Source organism: Nerophis lumbriciformis, linkage group LG06, assembly GCF_033978685.3.
Source record: "Nerophis lumbriciformis linkage group LG06, RoL_Nlum_v2.1, whole genome shotgun sequence".
Taxonomy (NCBI): domain Eukaryota; kingdom Metazoa; phylum Chordata; class Actinopteri; order Syngnathiformes; family Syngnathidae; genus Nerophis; species Nerophis lumbriciformis.
Genome location: NC_084553.2, coordinates 23,435,063 through 23,459,189, shown reverse-complemented (window position 1 = coordinate 23,459,189; position 24,127 = coordinate 23,435,063). Strand labels below are relative to the sequence as shown.

Here is a 24,127-nt window from a genome sequence, read left to right as displayed (position 1 = left end):
TATATTGTGCCAAGCAAACACCACCCCATATGTGCATGATGCACATACTGTACAAGGAACAGCAATTAGCCGTGCTAATGTTGGAACGCATTTCCTCAGCGTATCAGCATATTGAGAACGAAATAGGCACTGACACTACCCATATCCACATAGGTTTAATTTGTTGGAAATATATTTTGGATGACAGAGCATACAAGCTAATGGACATATATTTCCCCCGTTAACCTAAATGTCGATGTGTCATTGACCGGGCATGCTAAGCTACACTAGTGTGATGGTGCTTTGCTCCTAAGCATTCTTTTTTAGATTTACTAAGGTCTGACATGTTTAGTAACTTTACCAGTGGCAGTAGCTCGACAAAGAGGGCGGTGCGTAACTAGCAAACTGGATGTGACACACTCACTGACTTTTTTAATTGATCAAACGGTGGAGGGCGGGGCATCGAAACGAAAACAATAATATTTCAGGGCTGTAAATCTAATTTTGAAATGAGAATATCCCGGCTGAACTACCGTTTCCAGTTATAAAGGTATTTGAAAAGAACATGATTTATTGATGCCTTTTGACGTATCCGGGCCATTTAATGATGACTTGACATGAAATTATTATATATGGCACCTTTAAACTTGATGTGCGCCGATGATAAGAAAATGTGTCCCTGCAATACTAATTAATTACCTCAGTTTTATCTAAAGTTCCATCTGAGTTTGTTTTGAAGGGCGCAAAGCACATTGGTGTAACTATCAGCACACCGGCGTGTGACGTGATCACTGCCTTAGCAATCTGCGCTGCCTTCCGCCGGTCAAAACAAACACTGTGATTAATCTTCATTCATTTATGGTAACGTGATATATTATTTTATCATTAATCACATGCGTTACCACATTAGCATTGACAGCCACGAGTTAGAATTATTAATACAGCTCTTGTATTATATATTAGAATGTGCAGATGTACCTAATGAAGTGGCCAGTCAGTGTATTTCAATTGTTTACTTTGAACACTGAAAGAATGAGGATGTGGTCAAACCTGTGAAAGACGAGTACAGATGCGTCCAGGGGAGGACGCTCCTGTGGTGTCCACGCTTGACAAATCATCCAGAGGCATGACAGTCCGTCTACCAGATGGGGTGTGTGGTCTGCGAGGGGACAGTGGCTTAAAGGAGGGGGAAACTGATGAGGGGACCTCACAGGGAGAAGGCGGCACAGAGATAGAGCGAGGCATCTCCACGGTGACGGTGAAGGACGATGAGTCTGTAAAGTTGGGCCCTGTGTATACGGACGCTGTGGGGCTGCCGTGTCGGAACTGCTGCCTCTGCTGCCACTCATACAGCTGCCACACCATTCCCTCCTTGGTGGCCATGCGCTCGTCTGTGGACATGCGGAAATGGCTCAGTCGGTCGTGGGCGTATTTGTAGTCGCTGGGCAGGTTAAAGGTCGCTGAGGGAGAGTTGCTGCCAGACGGAAGGCGGGGAGACTTTGGTAATGACTGGCAGGAGGTGTCTGCTGTGCTCACTTTTACTTTTAAGGGAGGAGTTTGCCGTGGTAGGTTGAACTCTGCAGAGGGAGCACTGAAATAGAAAGAGAAACGTGAAGTACTTACATTATCAGTGCTGTATACAGGGAAGGCTTTCCCAACAGTCGAACCGGGTGGCCGACTAGGGCGCCATTTGTTAGAGGGGACGCCAAATTAAAACATACATGCGTTGTGAACAATACATTTTTTTCATCTTCACTGCAATTTTTGAGTATGTAACTTTATGAAAATCAGAAAACAATCCTGTTATTTATATTGTATGTTAATGACTACATCCCAATGTATTTAAGCGATGCTTTAATTTTTTCCAGCACCAGATTGCCTTGTATTTTGTGCCAGGATCTCTAGCATTTACTTCAAAGCCGCAAACATGCAGTTTTATTTCTTTCCCTTTTACATTGTCTTTCACCCAACCCCTAGTTTTATCTCACCCACTGACTGCTACTTCTGGTTCTGACTCCTGCCTGACACTTGACCTCGCCTCAGTCCACCGTCTGCTGGTTGTGTCTGCACTGAATATCGTTGACAATGTAAATGAGACCACGTTTTAATTGCCTCTGTGACAGCAAATATCCAGAGGATTTTGCCAAGCCTCAGAAGTGTAATTTGAGGAGATATTGTAAAAGCTTTACAATCAAGGGTGAGTATTTGATGTTCTAGCCATTTTACAGTATTTTATTTTATGCATGAATGTTGTCTGTAGATGGGGAGCTTTTTTTTCGCCAGGAAAGGCTATCAAGGGAGGAGAGGAGGCCTGGAAGTTATTTCTGGAGTTCCACTCCACTCCACGCCAAATCGGTGGACGTTCAGGAAGAGTCAAAACACACCATGCCATGTACTAAAGATTTTACTGGTTTGCCATGTGTGTAGATATTGACAAATGGATAAGTGTTTTGAAGTTATCAATATTAACAACATTTCAGGCGATACCCATGATGCGATACAGTATAATATTTTGTCTTAAAGGTTGCAGAATTTGACGAATGTGAACGAACACCCAAGAAGCTTCTGGCAGCTGCATTGCCTCTTCAAAATAGAGGTATATTTCTGCTTTAAAAAATACTGCATAGAAGATTGAGGTTTAAAAGTCGTAACAAAGTTCGGACATGTTTGGTCAGTTGTTCAGCCTACCTGAGTTTGTGTGTGGGCTTATTTTGTGCATATGTGTATATACTGTAGCATCTACAAGATGCAGGCTTTAAAAAAAGACTATGTTGAAGACAAAAGTTTGAAAGTTGTATAAAAAGTTCTGATGTGTTTGGTCAATTGTTCAGCCTACCCAAGTTCGTGTTTAGGATTTGGCTTATTTTTTGTGTGCACATGTGTAAATACTGTGCATATCTATCAATTTTTTTAAATATATAATTAACTTTTTCTGCCAGCCCAATTCAAGGAGTTTTTGAAAAATCTGAAATTGATTGTTCAACAAACTTTTTAGTACAGCATTTTGTGTAGGCTTTAAGTAAATATATTCATTTAGTGACAAAAACTATGACTTTATAGTAACTTTGTGATCTGCTCCTTTTTAAAATGCACTTTGTAGACCAAACATTTCTATCAAGTATTCAATCTTGTTGTCTGAAAGTGTTTTAATATTTTTGGTTATCGATAAATATTTGTTTCCAATTATTAGATTTTTCCTTCAGTTCATTGGACTTCAAATGATGAAGGCCAAGTTTAAGCTGTTTTCGGCCCTTTTAAATTGTACAACATGTGCTTTAGGACACTTGAAGCAACAAATTGGCTGGCAGATTAAGTAAGTTTTCCATTTTATCATTATCTTTTAAATAGTTTTACATTTGTTTCTTCTGCTTCTATATGTCTAGATGCATATATTCATGTGCTTGTTGGGAAACAGAAGGCAAGTTGCCCCATCCACAGTAAATTATCCTTTGTTCTTTAATTGCCGTCTCACTGAATTTTATGTTTTTACAATGATTATTTAGGATTTGAGTAATGCAAACTTGTTGGAACAGAATCATGTCCATCATCTCAGTGCTGTGGTTGCAACAAAGCTTTTTTTGTAGGTGAAAAAGGTTTTTTTTTTTCCTATCACCATTGTCTATTGCTATTGTTACTTGTAGTATTATTATTATGCATATGGTCATCACAAGGTGCTTATATCTTATTACATTTGTGTATCAGATGAAATTGAATTCCCTGAAGTGGAAAGATGGCTTTGTCCTTAAAATGTTGGTGCTCATTGGATTTTGCTGGCATGTCCCCAATATCATGCAAAATGCATCATCCACAAGCATATTTGTCGCCCCCCTCCACATCGACGGCAAGTGGGTGGACATAGTCCACACCTTCAGGTTTTTTGGCGTCTTCATCTCCACTGACATCTCCTGGTTAGAGAACGTCACTCACATCATCAAGAAGGCTCAGCAACGCCGACACTTCCTGAGAGTACTCAGGAAGCACAACCTCAATTCAATTCCAACCTGCTGCTGACCTTCTACCGCTCATCCACTGAGGGCCGGCTGACCATACTGCATCACAGTATGGTATGGCAGCTGCACCGTGACAGACAGGGAGAGGCTGTAGACTTGCAAAGGCGGCTCAGCGGATCATCGGCTGCCCTTTCCCCTTTCTGATGGTCATCTACACTTACCGCTCCCTCAGCAAAGCCAAAGCAACAGCAATGACAGCTCCCACCGGCTCTGACCTGTTTGACCTGCTGCCTTCAGGGAGGCGCTACAGATGCATTAAGGCTAGGACAATCCAACCCAATAATAGTTTTTCACTCAAAGCAATAACCTCCCTGAACTGACTTTTCACAGATCAATACCATCAATGCGCAATATTCCATGTGCATATGCAATATATTTATATATTCATATTTAATACTCATATTGATATATTACCTCCATGTAACTATGCACCATACTTCTGTTTATATTGCTCAAAAAGGTTCATTATGTCTCATTGATATACTTTTCAAATTTTCTTGAAATCAAACAATATTTTCTGTATTAAAAAAAAAAAGTTATGTTTATATTGCATATATTTCTCTTTTTTTTTAAATAGTATAGTGATTTACTCGATGGACAGTTGTGTGTTTGGTCCAGCTGGCCTTGGATGTTTTTTTCCGGTTTATGTCGAAATAGCATGGCTCCAAGTTCCACATTTATAGTGTCAAAGTCACGCCAACCTCACTCTTTCGGCTTCCGTCTGCTCCAAAGTTTCAGCCTCACTTTGTGCTCGCTTGTCTAAGCAGCAATTCATCTTCCGTACTTAAAAAAAGATAAGGTTGTGAAGCTTCCTCATTTGTCCAAAAATAGCCATCATTGTCGTCTATAACCAAGTCTGCTATTACTAGAACACACTTGCGTTTGTTTCCAGATTTAGGAACAAACAGTTGTTGCCGGAAGTCGAAAGTGTGCTGCTATGGAAACGGAAATAAATGTGCTGAGGAAATAAGTTCCTGGCAATGCTTAAAATTACTAAAATACGGTTAATATCAGAGATATTATGTATTATTATGAACGTGTCTGTCACTACATTATATATATATATATATATATATATATATATATATATATATATATATATATATATATATATATATATATGTATGTGTGGGAAAAAAAATCACAAGACTACTTCATCTCTACAGGCCTGTTTCATGAGGGGGTTCCCTCAATCATCAGGAGATTTTAATGGGAGCATTCACATACCATGGTTTATATAGGGCACAGAGTGGGTGGGTACAGGCTGGCGTAGGGGCGTGGTGATTGGTGATTGCTGATTGCCCTCTCAACGGGGGGTGCTTACAAACATCAGTTGTCTACCAATCTAAGGTAACACGCAAGGACATTAACACATCCGACACATATGTAGGATTAACCGAGGGAGAGTTTAAAACCTGATGGAACAATCACAAGGCTTCTTTCAGGAACCAAAACCTGCGGAATACCACAGAACTCAGCAAACACATTTGGGACCTCAAAGACAATAATGTTGAATATTCAATAACATGGCAAATTCTTGCATCCAGCACACCTTACAATAGTGGTAATAAAAGATGCAACCTATGCTTGAAAGAGAAACTGTTTATTATATACTGTCCAGACCAGTCATCCCTCAACAAGCGCAGCGAAATTGTATCAGCATGCCGCCACAGACGGAAACACCTCCTAGGTAACACATGAGCCAATCACCACGCCCCTACGCCAGCCTGTACCCACCCACTCTGTGCCCTATATAAACCATGGTATGTGAATGCTCCCATTAAAATCTCCTGATGATTGAGGGAACCCCCTCATGAAACAGGCCTGTAGAGATGAAGTAGTCTTGTGATTTTTTTTCCCCACACATACATATATTGCGCTCTACTACGGTATCGAGCACTATTTTTTGGATAACCTTATTAAGATATATATATATATATATATATATATATATATATATATATATATATATATATATATATATATATATATATATATATATATATATATATATATATACTTGCAGTTTGTATATAAAATGTTGATGGAGGGCTTTGAAGGTTACAACGGTAACTCCCATTAACCGTGAGCGTTTTTATTCATCTTTAAAATCCTTAACTTTTTTTTTTTTTTAAATACGTGTGTTCGTGTCTCTTATAATGATTGTGAACAATAGGCAACATTCCAAAAAAGTGCAGTTCCTCTTTAACCCTAAGTTATTCATGTAGAACAGGGGTCTCAGAAACGCGGCCTGTGGGCCAATTGCGGCCTGCGAAACGTTATTTTGCGGCCCGCACCTTAATATGAAAATTTAATGTGAGTTTTATATGAATGGCGCTTGACAGTGTCATACTTGCCAACCCTCCCGATTTTTCCGGGAGACTCCCGAATTTCACGGCAACCATTCTCTCGTATATCTGCCGATTTTCACCCAGTCAACAATATTAAGGGCGTGCCGTGATGGCACTGCCTTTAGCGCCCTCTACAACCTGTACAAACAGCGTGCCGGCCCAGTCACATGTTTTATCTGGCTTCTGTACACACACGTAAGTGACTGCAAGACATACTTGGTCAACAGCCACACAGGTCACACTTAGGGTGGGCGTATGAACAACTTTAACACTGTTACAAATATGCGCCACACTGTGAACCCACACCAAACAAGAATGACAAACACATTTCGGGAGAACATCCGCACCGTAACATCCCCCGCTACCCCCCGCTACCACCAAAACCCCCCCCCCCCACCTCCCTCCGTGCGTCGGTTGAGGTGGGCGGGGTTGGGGGGGGGTTTGGTGGTAGCGGGGGTGTATATTGTAGCCCGGAAGAGTTAGGGCTGCAAGGTGTTCTGGGTATTTGTCCTGTTGTGTTTATGTTGTGTTACGGTGCGGATGTTCTCCCAAAATGTGTTTGTCATTCTTATTTGGTGTGGGTTCACAGTGTGGCGCATATTTGTAACAGTGATAAAATTGTTTATACGGCCACCCTCAGTGTGACCTGTATGGCTGCTGATCAAGTATGTCTTGCAGTCACTTACGTGTGTCTGCAGAAGCCTTATACAACATGTGACTGGGCCGGCACGCTGTTTGTATGGTGAAAAAGCGGACGCGACGACAAGTTGTAGAGGACATTAAAGGCAGTGCTATCACGGCACGCCCTTAATATTGTTGTCCGGGTGAAAACCGGGACAAATTCGGGAGAATGGTTGCCCCGGGAGATTGTCGGGAGGGTCACTGAAATTAGGGAGTCTCCCGGAAAAATCGGGAGGGTTGGCAAGTATGTTGCTTGGGCGGGATAGCCATTCAAAGAAGGTGAATTAATTAAAAAGTGCATGTTAGATTTTTTTAAGAAATATTTTCTTGCAGCCCAGTCTCACCCAGTTTCTGCATCCAGTCGCCCCCAGGTAAATTGAGTTTGAGACCCCTGATGTAGAAACAGCTATGAGAAATGTGTCCACTAGAGGGTATCATTTCCCCATATCATATTGCTTGCAATGTAGATTCAAATTGACTATACAAACTCCCACTGACCTTTTTGTCGGGTCACCTTTCTGAACTTTGACCCAGTGCTCCACCTGGGCCAACGTATTCTTCCTCTGTGCATGTTTTTCTGTGTCACACCCCCTCTGGTACATCAGGTTTCCATTCTGTTCTGAAGGCTGTGCACTTTGATGGCTGTTCCTTTGAGCTGCAGCGTCCACCAAGTTTGGAGACAGTCTCTCTCTGGGATCTGAAAGCCTGCGCCTTCCTTGGACCTCCAGCACATACCTCCCCTCGTCTGCAGGAGCCAGTCGGATACCATCATCACGTGAGTGTTCGCAGTCCGTCCTGAGAAAAGCTTCTGTCTGAGATATGCTATGGTTGACATGATTGGTCTGAAGAGGTGCCTGATGAGGGTTCTTATCTGGCCTTTGCTTCTCTCTAAAAGGGAAAAAATATATATTTACACGATTGCACATGGTTTTTGTTTTTGAATTTTAATCTATTCATCCATCTTATACTGCTTGTCTTGTTCCAAGCTGGAAAACTGGAGCCTACCTCATCTGATTACCAGTCAATTGCACAGCTGACACATTAACACAATTATACTATGGCCAATTAAAAGTATTTATTCAAAATAACAATGTGGCACATCCACAGAGTTTACATACACTTGTAAAGAACATAATGTCATGCCTGTCTTGAGTTTCAAATCATTTCTACCACTCTTATTTTTTTGTGATAGAGTGATTGGAACACATACTTGTTGGTCACAAAAAACATTCATGAAGTTTGGTTCTTTTATGAATTTATTATGGGTCTACTGAAAATGTGACCAAATCTGCTGGGTCATAAGTACACATACAGCAATGTTAATAATTCGTTACATGTCCCATGGCAAGTTTCACTGCAATAAGGCGCTTTTGGTAGCCATCCACAAGCTTCTGGTTGAATTTTTGACCACTCCTCTTGACAAAATTGGTGCAGTTCAGCTAAATTTGGTGGTTTTCTGACATGGACTTGTTTCTTCAGCATTGTCCACACGTTTAAGTCGGGACTTTGGGAAGGTCATTCTAAAACCTTAATTCTAGCCTGATTTAGCCATTCCTTTACCACTTTTGAAGTGTGTTTGGGGTCATTGTCCTGTTGGAACACCCAACTGTGCCCAAGACCCAACCTCCTGGCTGATGATTTTAGGTTGTTCTGAAGAATTTGGAGGTAATCCTCCTTTTTCATTGACCCATTTAAAGCACCAGTTCCATTGGCATCAAAACAGGCCCAGAGCATAATACTACCACCACCATGCTTGACTGTAGGCATGGTGTTCCTGGGATTAAAGGCCTCACCTTTTCTCCTCCAAACATATTGCTTGGTATTGTGGCCAAACAGCTCCATTTTTGATTCATCTGACCACAGAACTTTCCTACAGAAGGTCTTATCTTTGTCCATGTGATGTCAGATGAAACAAATATTTGAGATTTCCAGTTTATTTTATCATCTATTATTACAACCAAAAATCTAGTTTCTTTTACCCTTTTAATGTCTACTCCGTATATTTGTATTTGTGTATGATGCTCTTTTGGTGTGCGTACATGGAAGAGAATGCAGTGCGTCAGGTTGGATGCAACATGACGCTGAACAAAATGTGGCGGTAATTTTACTGTTGGCCTCGGCTTGCCATCAAAGTAGGCCTATGCGATATAGAATAAAGTATTATATATTACTATATATAATTATTTCGATGGTGGTCCGTGCGGTCAAACTAGACATTTTAGCAGGGAAATGCCAACAATCTGTCCCGACTCCCAACTAAAATATTGCTGCGTAACTTTACAAATACATTTGGCTAATCGACATCAGTAAAATGTGGCATAATTACTTAGTAAACCATCTTGCAAGAAGCATAAACAAGAGAAACCTTCAGCGTAGGACTCGTCCATTGCCATTTGAAGTTGCTTGGAGTAGGATTCGGATTCGGCTGCATATCTGGCAACCTCAAACATGGAGAGTGAGAGGGGACTACATCATTTTGACCGTGATTGCAGTACCATTTCTGGCCACATTACTACATATGGCACCTTTAAAGGGAGAACAGAATCACTCCAATTGCGTTTTTTGTCCACTTCAACAAATCAATCAAATTAATCAACATATATTTAAATGGGATTTATATATGCAGGCAAGTTGAGACACAAAGCACTTTACACTAACTTCCCCATCTGGTGTCTTTCGAGTTTTTTCTTGCCCAGATGTGAGTTTAGATCAGGGGATTTTGTTACAAGTTGGTGAAATCCTTTGAGACACTTGTGGTTATGGTCTAATTAAATAACGTTTATTTTTATTTATATATTAAAAAAAAAACTATATATTTAAAATATGTATATATAAGAATAAATAAGTAGATATAAGAATAAAAATACATACATTTTATAAATGTATTCCCATTTATATATAGGAATATTAAATAGTAAGATTAATAATAGTAATTAAAGCAATAAATAAAATAGAAAAATCATTAAAACATTATCAGCAAAAAGGCTGATTAAAAAGTTGTGCCTTTAACGTTTAAAAAAAAATATATATCAATGGAATCTACAGTCCTCTGGCCTACTGTTCATAGTGGCTAAATGTCGCCTCACCGTGGGTCTTTGTTCTGGTATTTGGTACAGATAAAAGTTTGGTGCTAGAGGCCTTCAGGATTTGTGAGGTTCATTTTGTAAAAGCAGGTCATGCCTCCCTCGGGAGGTGTTTCGGGCACGTCCGACCGGTAGGAGGCCACGGGGAAGACCCAGGACACGTTGGGAAGACTATGTCTCCCGGCTGGCCTGGGAACGCCTCGGGATCCCCCGGGAGGAGCTGGACGAAGTGGCTGGGGAGAGGAAAGTCTGGGCTTCCCTGCTTAGGCTGCTGCCCCCGCGACCCGACCTCGGATAAGCGGAAGAAGATGGATGGATGGATGGAGGTCATATAGATAAGAAGGCGCAAGGCCATTATGACATTTAAAAACTAATGATAGAACTTTAAAATCTACACTGAAGCAAACGGAGACCCCATATAGCGACTTAAGAGGTGGTGTAATGTGGTCCTACCCTCTGGTCCTCGTCAGCACGCGTGCGAATGAGTTTTGTAATAATTGTAGATTTAAGTTATTTTTGGTAAGACCAGAGAGCAGAGCAACTAAACGACATGAAATAAAAACATGCATTAGCACCTCTGTGTTGGCCTGAAAGAGAATCAAGCGGATTCTGGCTATGTTCTTAAGATGATAAAAAACATATTTTGTAACATTTTTGATACGTGCATGAAGTCAGCTCATAGTCAAAAATGACCCCAATATTTTAATATGTAATGTACTGCGTGTTTAAAATCTTGTAATTTAGGAAACGTTTCCACATCCGTATGAGAAATTGAGAATGTATGTAAAATCCCCCTTCCCCCAAAAATGGCCAAAGAGATACATTGTGGTTGTTTATGCTCATGTATGTCAATGTTGCTCCGTCATCTTTGGAATCTTTTTTTAATTCATAAAAATATGATTCAATATAGCACACTCTGAATCAAAGGCAATGCTCATGAAAAAAACTAAATTTGTCAAAACTTCTGATCATGATTGTAGTGGAATTAGAAGGTAAACAAAAGACCCTTCAGGTCCAAGGAGATTGCAGGACAAGTGTGTAAGATACACCTCTGGGTGGCGCTGTTACACAGTCCATCAAATTTAGCGGCATCTTAGTGAATTCCATATTGTGTGGAGTCACAGAAAATGAGCCAAAGACACAGCGACAGTGCACTTTGTGTCTTGGGCTGTAAAAAGACCCACTGCAGAGGAGTCAGGCTCATGTCCAGCTGGCAGTGTCTTTCAGGCCTCAGCTAGTCCTGAGCAGATGCACCTCAGACATTAAAAGAGGCCTTGAACAGATGGCCAGAGTCTGACCTGCTATGGAAAATACTCAAATAAATCCTCAGAAGGCAGAGAACAGTTCAGTTATAAAATTATTATTTTAGTTTGTAATGCAGAGGTGAGGAGAACTTTTTTTAAATGCTGCTGTGACACCTAGTTTCTTTTTTATGATATGAAAACACCCTGATCACACAGATTGCTGTGCTTCGTTATATTAATTTATACAGGCAGAAGCCCAGCCAATATGAGAAGAGAGGCCTATTCTATCGGCCGAGACTAACCTCTTAACGGTGTGCGTCTGCTGCATCAGCGCCGCCTGGTTCATGGCCCGAATCCAACCATTCATGTCCTCCTGTGTGTCCGCGCTGAAGAAATACGTCCGCATGCCGCTGTGTTCTGCCTGCGAGCCAATTACAGAGTTCTTATTGTAAATGTAGGAGCGCATTCCTGTGTGGCTCGCCTATCAAAAACAGGGAGAGAGAGCGTAAAGAGATGTGAGAATCTCAAACAACAGAAATGACCCACAGTAAGCTTTGGAATTGATTCATAGTAATAATAATGACAGGGCATAAAATCACAAAAATGTGATGGACAATCTGCAGAGATCTCTGATAGAAAGCTGCTACAAGGCAAAAAGATTATGATATTCTTTGTTAAAATAAGCATAAGCGTGCATTAACGTGCTTATTTTGGTGATATAATTCTGATTTGGTCACAGTGGCTCCGCACCAAAAATAAAACATATTAAACTATTAGTGCACTGGATGCCCAGCTGTTGCTGCTAGAATACCGTATTTTTCGGACAATAAGTCGCAGTTTTTTTCATAGTTTGGCCAGGGGTGCGACTTATACTCAGGAGCGACGTATGTGTGAAATTATTAACACACTACCGTAAAATATCAAATAATATTATTTAGCTCATTTACGTAAGAGACTAGACGTATAAGATTTCATGGGATTTAGCGATTAGGAGTGACAGATTGTTTGGTAAACGTACAGCATGTTCTATATGTTATAGTTATTTGAATGACTCTTACCATAATATGTTACGTTAACAAACCAGGCACGTTCTCAGTTGGTTATTTATGCGTCATATAACGTACACTTATTCAGCCTGTTCTTCACTATTCTTTATTTATTTTAAATTGCCTTTCAAATGTCTATTCTTGGTGTTGGGTTTTATCAAATAAATTTCCCCAAAAAATGCGACTTATACTCTAGTGCGACTTATATATGTTTTTTTCCTTCTTTATTATGCATTTTCGGCCGGTGCGACTTATACTCCGGAGCGACTTATACTCCGAAAAATACGGTAAATCTTTAGAGCACGCATAGCATCCCAAAGCTTTTCTGAAACACATCATGTATTGCCATACCATTGATATATACTGTTCCTCGTAAAGAACAGAGCAGGGGTTCAATTATTATAACAAAGATTAATCCCAACATGAGATACTTCTTTAGAGGGAATCAAACAAAATAACATTGCCTGAAGACCTGAAGTAGCAAATTGTTGATGGCCTGCAAGCTGAATTACATTATGTTATTGAAACACCTCCGTTGGGTGAGAGACACTACAAAAACAGTTGACAAAGCATTTTTTCAGAGAATATCAGAGATCAGAAACTACAAGGGAACAAGTGTGGATGGAGACAAATAGATGAATACAAAATAATGAAGTAATGAAACCCATGATAATGATAATACAATGAATGATGAAGAGCATGACAGAACGAATACCAGAGTCGATGGGAGCATTGACTATTGTTCAGTTGCTCCGCCCACTGCTCGGACATGATTGGTTTACACTTTTTTTGTTCTGAGTTGCCACACACATAAATTTGAAAGAAGATTTTAGGGTTGAACCCATTACCATATTCAGTAAATATAGCAAACACTGTCTGTTACTCCTGCACTGACACTGCAGTTTCCTGCTAATCCAATTTCCTAAAGTGCAGATCCAATATGAAATGTGTCACCATCTAAATGAGCAAAAACTGACAGCGACCCAAAGGTCTCTGGCATTGACCGTATGCACTGTATCTGCTTCACGACAACACTTAAATACACATTAAGGAATGCACCTTCTACACCTGGTAGAAGTCAAATGGGGTTGAGGATGATGATGCTGAATTAAAGTCAAATACCTACAGTATTCATGCAAGACAGGAAGCTTGTGTGAGCAGAGCTCTCTCCGCCCGCACGCGCACACGCCCCGGTCACAATGGAAGGCAATTGATCAACAGGGAATGAAAGAAAGACAGTGAGATGAGCAAAAATAACAAGATCCTCAAAGGAGGAGATACTGTATGAAGCGCAAATGGCTTAGACTGAACCACAGATGTCACCAAAACATCACAAAAGGTTAAAGGTCACACTAGAAATGCATGGTCGAAGATGACTACAATGTATCCCAGTGGACATCAACTGGATTTCTGCATGCATTATAATAAGCAATTGGATGACAGTACAAAAACAATGTAAAGTTTAAAAGTCTTTCAGTCAAAGTTTTTTTCATGTAATTTTACAAAAAATAAACCATCGGCATCAGTCAAATTTTTTTTTTTATGTTGTCCTGTCCAGCTACTCAGGCAAATCATATTGTTGATGTACAGTAGATGACCATATTGGCTGTACAGATTTACTTTACAAAAGATAAATGTGAGATACTTCTCTTGTTGCCTTATTTGTATTTGACTCTATTAAATGGATTTATATTATTATTTCGTGCAGCCGAGCCAGAGCTCTTTATATAGAAAGATAAAAAAAGGAAGACAGAGGGGGAAATTGTGGGGACAAGAGGGGGATAAGACAAAGAGACAACAACAACAACATCAGCGTATAGGATATGTACAAAAATGCAGGGTTTTTCCTGCGTTCAAAATTTCGTGGTGGCTGCCTCCACCGAATTTTGTGCCGACCCCAATCAGCGCGATTGGTATTGCTCAACACAGCGTAAAGCTACGGCTGTGTTGATTGAGCGATTGATGTCCCTTTGCGGCAGCTATGTATTTTATACTGCAGTTGCAGCGTTGCGCCACTGTAGAGGTGCCATATCGAAAGCAGTGCACCGGAAAGACCTGAAGCAACTACCAAAGAAGACACAGATTGAATCGTGTTGCTTCCCGCTACTTTGTGCATAAAGTGTTGTGCCAAAATGTGAATGCCTGCCAAAAAATAATTTCCTTCGCGGGAGCGTGCACCGCTCGCTAAACCTGCTGTTACACATTTCCTGCTTGTCGGCTCCCAGACCGTGGTCGAGCAGCGCAGGGTAGACGTTCCTTCCAGGGCCGATGTATTTTCCAGGGTAAAACCCTCCACAGTTCCGCTCTTGAGGCGGAATGACCAGGCCATCGATTTGTTGCAACTCTTGTCACTTTATTTATGTTTTACACACAAAGCCATGCACCAAGCTACTATCACTCCTGTACACTCACTGCTACCGCTCCGTCACCTCTCTCGCCCAGTCACTCACTCACGTCACTTACCAACCACACCACCACCCAAACAACCGAGACACAGCACCCACACCAGACGAGACGGCCGCGCTTGCACCGCATCAAGTCACCAACACAGACCCCACAGTGCAAGGCCAGACCACACGGGCACGGACCCCGCCCACAAGGAAGCGAAACCTGCGTGACGCCACACAAAAAATAATAATGAATAAAAAAATAAAAAATAATAAATAAATACATACTAATAAATGAATAAAAGCCACGCACCCTCAGCGAGGTCTCTGCCCGGGCCGGCCGAGGAGGCAATGAGGGGCGCGCCATACTCCAGAACCCCAACTTCCCCATGCATGTGTATAAGGCCCCCAGAGTGTCTACTGTGTAGTTAAAATTAGGAGGTCAGCCATTACAGCCGACCTCCAGTCCCTATTGATGTGCACTGTAGCGTCTGCTTGTGTATGCTTGTTGGAACTAATAATGCGACTAAAATTGGGGGACATCAAGGCCATGGTGGGTCCCAACCATGCCGAGCCCCCCAAACCCTAAGTGTCTAATATGCAGCAAAAATTGAGGGATGGACAAGTAGGGGACAAGACAGGAGGACTGGAGCCCCATAGAGGCGTCATCATCCCCCCGCCATGCCTCCCCGCAGGACAATCCCTCAAAGTTATATATATATATATATATATATGTGTGTGTGTGTGTGTGTGTTATAAGTAGGAGGAGCAGAGGGCCCGGAAATACCCCCACCCCCAGCAGCCCCCTGTCCACGCAGGAGACAACCAAGAACTACGGCCAGGAGGCCGGCCACCCCCACAGCCCATGACCTCGCAGGCGCACCACATCAGTCAAATTTCATTGTTGTTGTGTGTCTAGATTGGTATCACTGATAAGACAAAAATTAAAATGCTAATAATTATTTATTGCCAAAAGCTCATTAAACATATAGTTCTTTACATATTCTTGAGTCAACATTACAATAATCTACAATACAATGTTACCTAAAACCTCCTTATCATTATTAACACTGTTATTGTTTACTTTTGTGTTGTCGTGCATTTTGGCCGTGGGCGTGCATGCAGGTTGGTTTAGTCAATATAATACGGAGCATTTAAAAATACATGTAAATAAACCAACATTAACATTGGTATTTTTAGAATTACTAGATCTGCATTATAAATCTCTCCGCTGTTATCTATTCACAACTTATTTTTGTGTCAGGATGACTAAGCAGTAAGCAGTGATGGAAATGTATCAGAATATTTATTATAGGCACTGATACAAGGTGACACAAGCTATTTTCATTCCGATTTACATATAATCTATGACTACCTGCTGGTGACACTCTGCAGGTATAGGAACCATAATCTATCATTGATATTCCCAGCAGCGTGATTATTTTACAACATACAGTCAATGCAGTATGATATTAAAGGGCAAATACAACAAACATTGGAGCAGTGGATTGGAACAGTGGCCTGCAGCTGCACAGTACAGTACATCAAATATTCAGACAGCAATGATGATGAGAAGCTACAGTAAACAACACTGTCACTGGAACTAAAACAAAGGAATTATTTTACAGGTGTCAAAAAAACATGCACTAAAAATGTATACTGATAAATGTGTAATGACAGCTCCAAAAACGAATTCAAACCACAAAATAAAATAAATAAATCAACACAAAAATGTGACACATTATGGGTGGGTCACATATGCATGTACAGTAGATGGCAGTATTGTCCTGTTTAAAAGTGTCACAACATTGCTGTTTACGGCAGACAAACTGCTTTACAGTAGACGGAAACTTGACTGCTGTTGTTGTGTGTTGTTACCGCGCTGGGAGGACGTTAATGAAACTGCCTAACAATAAACCCACATAAGAAACCAAGAACTCGCCCTCGATCATTAGCTGTTTCTATTGTGGGAAAGCGGACGTGTGAACAGGCTGTCAACACGTCACTCAGGTCCGCATGGAGCTGGAGGGGGCGTGGCCTCCAGCTCCGCCTGAATTTTGGGAGATTTTCGGGAGAAAATTTGTCCCGGGAGGTTTTCGGGAGAGGCACTGAATTTCGGGAGTCTCCCGGAAAATCCGGGAGGTTTGGCAAGTATGATATATGAAAATACAAAAAACAATTATTTATTTTCCTGGCCGTCGGAAAGTCTGCTCTGCTTAAAGGGCATATTCTAATTCATAAATAATCCTGCCTGGAATTTGTAACTGCTTCCAATGCAGCAAAGGCAACCAACACTGGGGTCATCGGAAAAAAAAAAGGTTAACGACCATAGCCTGACCATCTGGAAGAACGCCTCAGAGCTCCTTCACTGCCATGCTAGCAATTTTTTTCCCCCACAATGTAAACATACTGTAGTGTGGATAAAGGGCTGACGAGTTGATTTTTTGGCATTCAAAGCAATATAAAGTCATATACCATATGTTTTGGACTATAAGGCACACCAGATTATAAGGCGCACACACTGTCAATGAGGAAGCCTAGAAATATTCAGGTCTATTTTCATACAAAAGGAAAACCTTTTGTATGACCCCTTTAAAGGCGCTTTAAAGGGGTCATATTAGGATTTTGTCTACATTTAAAACACTTCCTTGTGGTCTACATCTATAATGGTGGTTCTTTGGTCAAAATGTTGCATAGATAATGTTTTACAGACCATTTTTAAGCCGCTTTCTGACCGTCTCTTCGGGTTGCCCCGTTTTGTGGGCGGTCTTATGTACGTGGCTCCACGCTCCACTTCTCCCAGTCATCTTTTGTTTTAGTTTTAAGCGCTACCATAGTGAGTCTACTGACAGATATAAGTTAGAACTATAAGCTGTAACTGTAAGAAATGGCAACAGTGGAGGATGAATTCCCCACAACAAAGGATAGAGAAAAAGAGGGAGCTTATTGACTATGGCGCTGACTACATCGGCAGACGTGCACAAACTTTCCAGACTTACGCAGATCCCAAATTCACATCAGCAGGTACGAATAGGTAAGAAAAGTTGGTTTTGCATAATAGAGCGAAACAAAACACCAGATAACATGTCTCTTAATAAGTGCCATTTTGGAGTCCTCATACACACACCATAATAATACCCGTATGTTGACGCACCGTACATCTGACTACGGAAGCCATAATGCTCCGACAATCCATCAAGCGTTGCGGCTTTGTAGTTTACCAAAGTCGTACGAAATCATTTTGACAGATTTTTGTGGAACTTGTGTAATGTTCTTTATTCTCAAGGAAAAGTTTTGGTCTTGCTTGCTTACGCTAGTGTTATTTATTGAACAGGCGTCAACTTACAGTCCACACATGTCTCTTATGTGTGACTGCCATCCACTGGTTGCACTTATTACTAAACAATATACCACAACCATAAAAAGCCCAACCAGAACTAATACATTTATAGGGCGCACCAGGTTATAAGGCGAACTGTACTTGAGAAAATGGAAGGATTTTAAGGACTTTTTTTGCGCCTTATAGAAAAAATCGGTAACTTATTTTTCTTTATAGCCAAACTTTTTAAACACGTTTGATTATGGTTCATATTTTCAAGGACAGTGGCGCTGCTAAGGTAAAAAAAAAAAAAAAAACTTCTGGGATGCTGGTTGAACTCCAATGTGTCTGTCAATACTGCCATGTAAGTGTAAAAAGAAGTTAACCAATGTTACAGAAACATTAAAAAATACTAAAATACTCAATAACATAAATATACCTCCAAGTCGATGGATAGAAAGATACAAAGATACCGTAGATAGATAGATACAAACCCCAAAACCGGTGAAGTTGGCACGTTGTGCAAATCATAACTAAAAACAAAATACATTGATTTGCAAATCTTTTTCAACCAATATTAAATTGCTGCAAGGACAAGATACTTAACGTTCAAACTGGAAAGCTTTGTTATTTTTTGCGAATATTAGCTCATTTGGAATTTGATGCCTGCAACATGTTTCAAAAAAGCTGGCACAAGTCGCAAAAAAGACTGAGAAAGTTGAGGAATGCTCATCAAACACTTATTTGGAACATCCCACGGGTGAACAGTCTAATTGGGAACAGGTGGGTGCCATGATTGGGTATAAAAGCAGCTTCCATGAAATGCTCAGTCATTCACAAACAAGGATGGGGCGAGGGTCACCACTTTGAGAACAAATGCGTGAGCAAATTGTCCAACAGTTTAAGAACAACATTTCTCAACGAGCTAGTGCAAGGAAATTAGGGATTTCCCCATCTACGGTCTATAATATCATCAAAAGGTTAAGAGAGTCTGGAGAAATCACTGCACGTAAGCTATGATATTACACATCTTCAATCCCTCAGGCGGTACTGCATTAAAAAACGACATCAGTGTGTAAGGGATATCACCACATGGGCTCAGGAACACTTCAGAAAACCACTGTCAGTAACTACAGTTTGTCGCTACATCTGTAAGTGCAAGTTAAAACTCTACTATGCAAAGCAAAAGCCATTTATCAACAACACCCAGAAACGCTGCCGGCTTCGCTAGGCCCGAGTTCATCTAAGATTGACTGATGCAAAGTGGAAAAGGGTGGTCTGACGAGTCCACATTTCAAATTGTTTTTGGAAACTGTGGATGTCAGGTCCTCCGAACTAAAGAGGAAAAGAACCATCCGGATTGTTATAGCCGCAAAGTTCAAAAACCAGCATCTGTGATGGTATGGGGGTGTATTAGTGCCCAAGGCATGGGTAACTTACACATCTGTGAAGACACCATGAATGCTGAAAGGTACATACAGGTTTTGGAGCAACATATGTTGCCATCCAAGCGACGTTATCATGGACGCCCCTGCTTATTTCAGCAAGACAATGCCAAGTCACGTGTTACAACAGCGTGGCTTCATAGTAAAAGAGTGCAGGTACTAGACTGGCCTGCCTGTAGGCCAGACCTGTCTCTCATTGAAAATGTGTGGCGCATTATGAAGCCTAAAATACCACAACGGAGACCCCCGGACTGTTGAACAACTTAAGCTGTACATCAAGCAAGAATGGGAAAGGATTCCACCTGAGAAGCTTAAAAAATGTGTCTCCTCAGTTCCCAAACGTTTACTGAGTGTTGTTAAAAGGAAAGGCCATGTAACACAGTGGTAAAAATGCCCCTGTGCCAACTTTTTTGCAATGTTAATGATTATTTGCAATGTTAATGATTATTTGCAAAAACAAATTTTGTTTCTCAGGTCGAACATTCAGTCTATTCAATTGAATATAAGTTGAAAATGATTTGCAAATCATTGTATTCTGTTTTTATTTACAAATTACACAACGTGCCAACTTCAATGGTTTTGGGTTTTGTAGAAAGATAGTAAACAAAACAGTTATTTTTTTTCCATAACAAATCAGTAAATTACATCAGCCACAAACACGTTGTCTATAAAGTTATAACGACATAACAAGATTGTATTCAGCACAAACAGAACACAAAATGTCCTTAAATATCCAAAAAATAACTAAAGTCTATAAACTATCTGTCAAATTATAAAAAGAAAATACCACTTTTATGTGGGCTTTCACAAAACTTTTAAGTGCTTGGATCACATCAGGGTTGCTACCCTTCTCCATTTGCTTCATCTTTGTGATCCAAATTGCCAATTTGGCAGAACCATTAGATTGATACACAGACAGGTAAACCTCTCCTTTTAATTTTGAGGGAACTCTCCTGAAGGAATCAATAAAGTACTATCTATCTATCTATCTATCTAGGTAAACAGGCAGATAGATGGATGGAGATAACCTATAATCTTAAAAAATTCAGCCATGATGTAATCATAATTCATGAACACCGCACTTGTTACGACGAAAGAACATTGTTACCTTGAAAGCATATTTGCGGTTTATGTGGTCTTCTGGTGCAACTTGTGAGATGAGGTAACTGGGCAGAGGAATGCTACCAAGGACCGTCTCCTCGCGGCTATCTGGAGCAAAAACATAACACACACAAACAGACGTCAGTGATTGGGCCCAAAACACCCAGAAAATCTGGAGTTTTTCCAAAATGTTTTACGATGTTTACAAGTGACCCAGGATTTACGAGTCGCGGGGAAAAGTTAGTGAGGCGTAATTCATGGTTGACAACAGTATGAGCGAGGCCATGTGGCGCTAGGAGGAGGCCTTTGATTTATCTTTTATTCTGCATAAATAATGGAAGAGAGGGGCAGATGCCATGATAACATCGCCACACATTCTCAACAAAGTAGTGGTTGAGCAGAAAAGAAGAAAATGATGAGGTAAAAAATGTCTGTAAGTCTAATTAAAGCAGCAGACAAGTGCTTGAATATCTGCCTCACGTTATAACATTAAGTATTTTGCTAAAGCCACCATTTTATGCTCACCTTTGTAGTAAAACAAGCAGAAGTCGGACAACACAAACCACTTTCGTTTCCACAGTCGCATTCCAGAGCTGTCCTGGAAGTCACAAGGAAAAATAACATTATGGTTAGAAAGACAACAACACAATAAATTGTGTTTGACATTTAACATATATATGTACTATTTATCATTACAAGAAGAATATTTTGCAAAATGTTAGTAAAGGGGCCAAATTCCTCTCTTTTCAGCAGCTTTCATAGCAACACTGGAACCCCATTAGTAAGTTATTTTTAAATAAAATACCCTATATATGCTCCTGATAATCAGTAGTGGTATATGACTACACCGATTGAAAAAGGGGAATGGTGGATTGTAGGTGTGATAAAAGGAGCGGGGCCTCTCACCTACACCAATCAATGAGCATCATTGGGTGTCAAAAAGGAAGGGGGCTTAACCATGTGACTACTAAAGTCACTTCCTACATCCACCGTAGGTGAAGCTTGTCAGAATGATTGACACAAAAGGGTGGGACCGAAATATGTTACTGTTTGCAACTCTATCCAAGTTATGTTTAAGAGTGGGTGTTGTTTAAACAATCTTTATTTATTGTCTTATATCATTACATTTGATAATTTGTCTTTCACAATTAGTAGGTTGAGGTTAGTAGGATACTAAACAGAATACCAACAACTGATCAACTAAGATCCAAATAACACGCACTAAACAGTGTGTGCGAACTAAACAATGTTGTGTACTATTAGCTGTGTTGTGGGTGATACACAAAGTATGCGTGTAAAATTGATAAGAAGTGCAAAAGTGGTGCGAGTCGCCCTATTTAAGGAGACGCACATTTTCCTCCACATTCATGACAGCATATGGTCCAAACCGGTGTTACAAAAAAGTTTAATAAGAATGATTCGTAATGTTGGATATAGAGAACATAAAACCCTTTATTTATTGAATCAAAAATATTGAAATTCAATAGGTGGACAGGTGCATTTGCAAACAGCTAAAATGATGTACAAGGCAAACTATAACCTGCTGCCCAAGAATGTACAATAATTATTCTCAACACAAGAGGAGAAATATAACCTTCGAGGAAACATTTTATTTTAAACATTTGTATGAACGTACAACACTTAAGACCTTTAGCATATCAGCATGTGGAATTCAATTCTGGAATGGATTAAGCAAAAAAGTCAAACAAAGCACTAATATGACTAAGTTTAAGAAACTGTTCAAACTACAAGTGTTCAAAGTACAAAGAAAAATTATTACCATAAATATATTGAACCTTTTCACACACAAAAAAAAAGAGAGATAATTATTATTTATGTATTTAATATTTGTTTACTTACTTCAGGTATATTTACTTATTTCACTGTTCTGTTACAAACAGAGAACAAAGAAATGGTATAAAACTGCTATGATATGAAAAGGGTAGAATTAAATAAGATCTGCTTCTTCCTACTCCTTTTCGGACGTCCTGTAATGAAACAAGTGGAAATATGTGATGCATGACATTGTAATTGTATTGTATGCATGTTCGAAATAAACTGAACTGAACTGAATTGAACTGAACCAGTGCTTTTTTATGTTGTGGAATTTGCAGCACACGCCACCCTTTCTCACCTTTTTTGACAACATCAACTATTTTTAGCACACCGGATGTGTTGATGTTGATGGTGCATCTGGAATTTTCCAGAAATGCATGCAATGCAAGAATCCAGTTGAGTAGAGTACAGTACAACTGCAGTAGATGCATTAATAATATAACATTTAAAAAAAACCAGCAAATACCACAACAATTGGCATTGGTTTTCATCAGCCCCTTAAGTTATCCAGCAGCTATACAATTATATTACAGAATAGACTATAAGTCTAATATTTTTATTTCTGAAAGTCCAAATATGTTGACACACAAACGTAGGACGGAGGATTCTCTATCCATTGTCTGTCTTTGCAGCATGATGGCTTCCTTTCTCACAGCTATTTGTGCATAACTGTGCCCGTTTGCACGCACATATTAAACATGTTATAATATAGACGCAAAACAGCGGTCCGAAAAAAGATTTGGTCTTGATAAATCACATGTGCTAAATGATTATATTTGCATCTCCTCCTCTCAGTATTGTGGGCGTTCTAATAATCATCATATATGCTGCATATTCATGAAGACAGACAAATTAAATGGGTTGCACTTAAGAGACACAATCCTCTGTGCACGAGATTAGTAGATCAGCTTTACGTGTGCTATCAAGTTTGTACGTGTTTTAATACACCAAACCTTCAGTAGATCAAGCTCAGTCTCTTGGTCAACATGCTCGGATTCCATAACCTTCTCCTCGACCCCGCCTACTGTGTTGTGATTGGTCAATGGCCGGCAAGATAAGGCCCCTTTAACTATCTTTTTGCATGTGTGTTTTGTACACTCTAAACAAACAGTCTTGTGACTCTTCTCCCAACTTGTTATAAATGATGTATACGTTTGTGATGTTAAAAGTTGATCCTGTCAGAAAGAGACTACAATTATTTAGGATTAATGTATCCCTCATTAAGAAGCTGCTGTGTTGACTTATAACAAAAGCAAGTTGTTATATCAAAAAGGTCACCTGTTTATACAGCCAGCCTCTCACTACCACGGGGATGTTGAGGTTTCGTTTAATAGCTTGATCCCTCTTGCCAAAACTGTGACATTTGCTTGAACCTCTGGATCCCTGCAAGGACAAATGAAGATAAATGAGGTTATTCTGCTAACAATAGAAAAACACCGCACGTACCTTTTGAAAAGATGTTAAAAAAAGAAACAGATACAATTGCATTGTCTCACAACGACATGTGAAAATACCAAACTGTCAATCCCAAGGATGTGCACACCCATTTAAAAACAGGTGTTTATTTTCAGACAAGGTCATTGTCTCATAATAATCTACATACATACACATAATAGTCTCTGGAATTAAATTGTTTTTTGTTTTT

General features: G+C 40.1%; 1 protein-coding gene across 5 annotated transcripts in view; it reads right to left on the bottom strand.

The window, feature by feature from the left end:
- Positions 1 to 24,127, bottom strand: part of plekha7b (pleckstrin homology domain containing, family A member 7b) — a 215,587-nt gene that overhangs the window by 75,846 nt on the left and 115,614 nt on the right. For all 5 annotated transcript variants that reach the window (XM_061963930.1, XM_072913356.1, XM_061963931.1 and 2 more), the window contains exons 6-11: positions 23,761 to 23,865; positions 21,172 to 21,244; positions 20,654 to 20,754; positions 11,651 to 11,829; positions 7,520 to 7,909; positions 1,030 to 1,570 (exon numbers count right to left, since the gene is read on the bottom strand). In XM_061963930.1, coding sequence (XP_061819914.1) covers positions 1,030 to 1,570; positions 7,520 to 7,909; positions 11,651 to 11,829; positions 20,654 to 20,754; positions 21,172 to 21,244; positions 23,761 to 23,865 — 1,389 coding nt within the window. The remainder of the gene's footprint in view (positions 1 to 1,029; positions 1,571 to 7,519; positions 7,910 to 11,650; positions 11,830 to 20,653; positions 20,755 to 21,171; positions 21,245 to 23,760; positions 23,866 to 24,127) is intronic.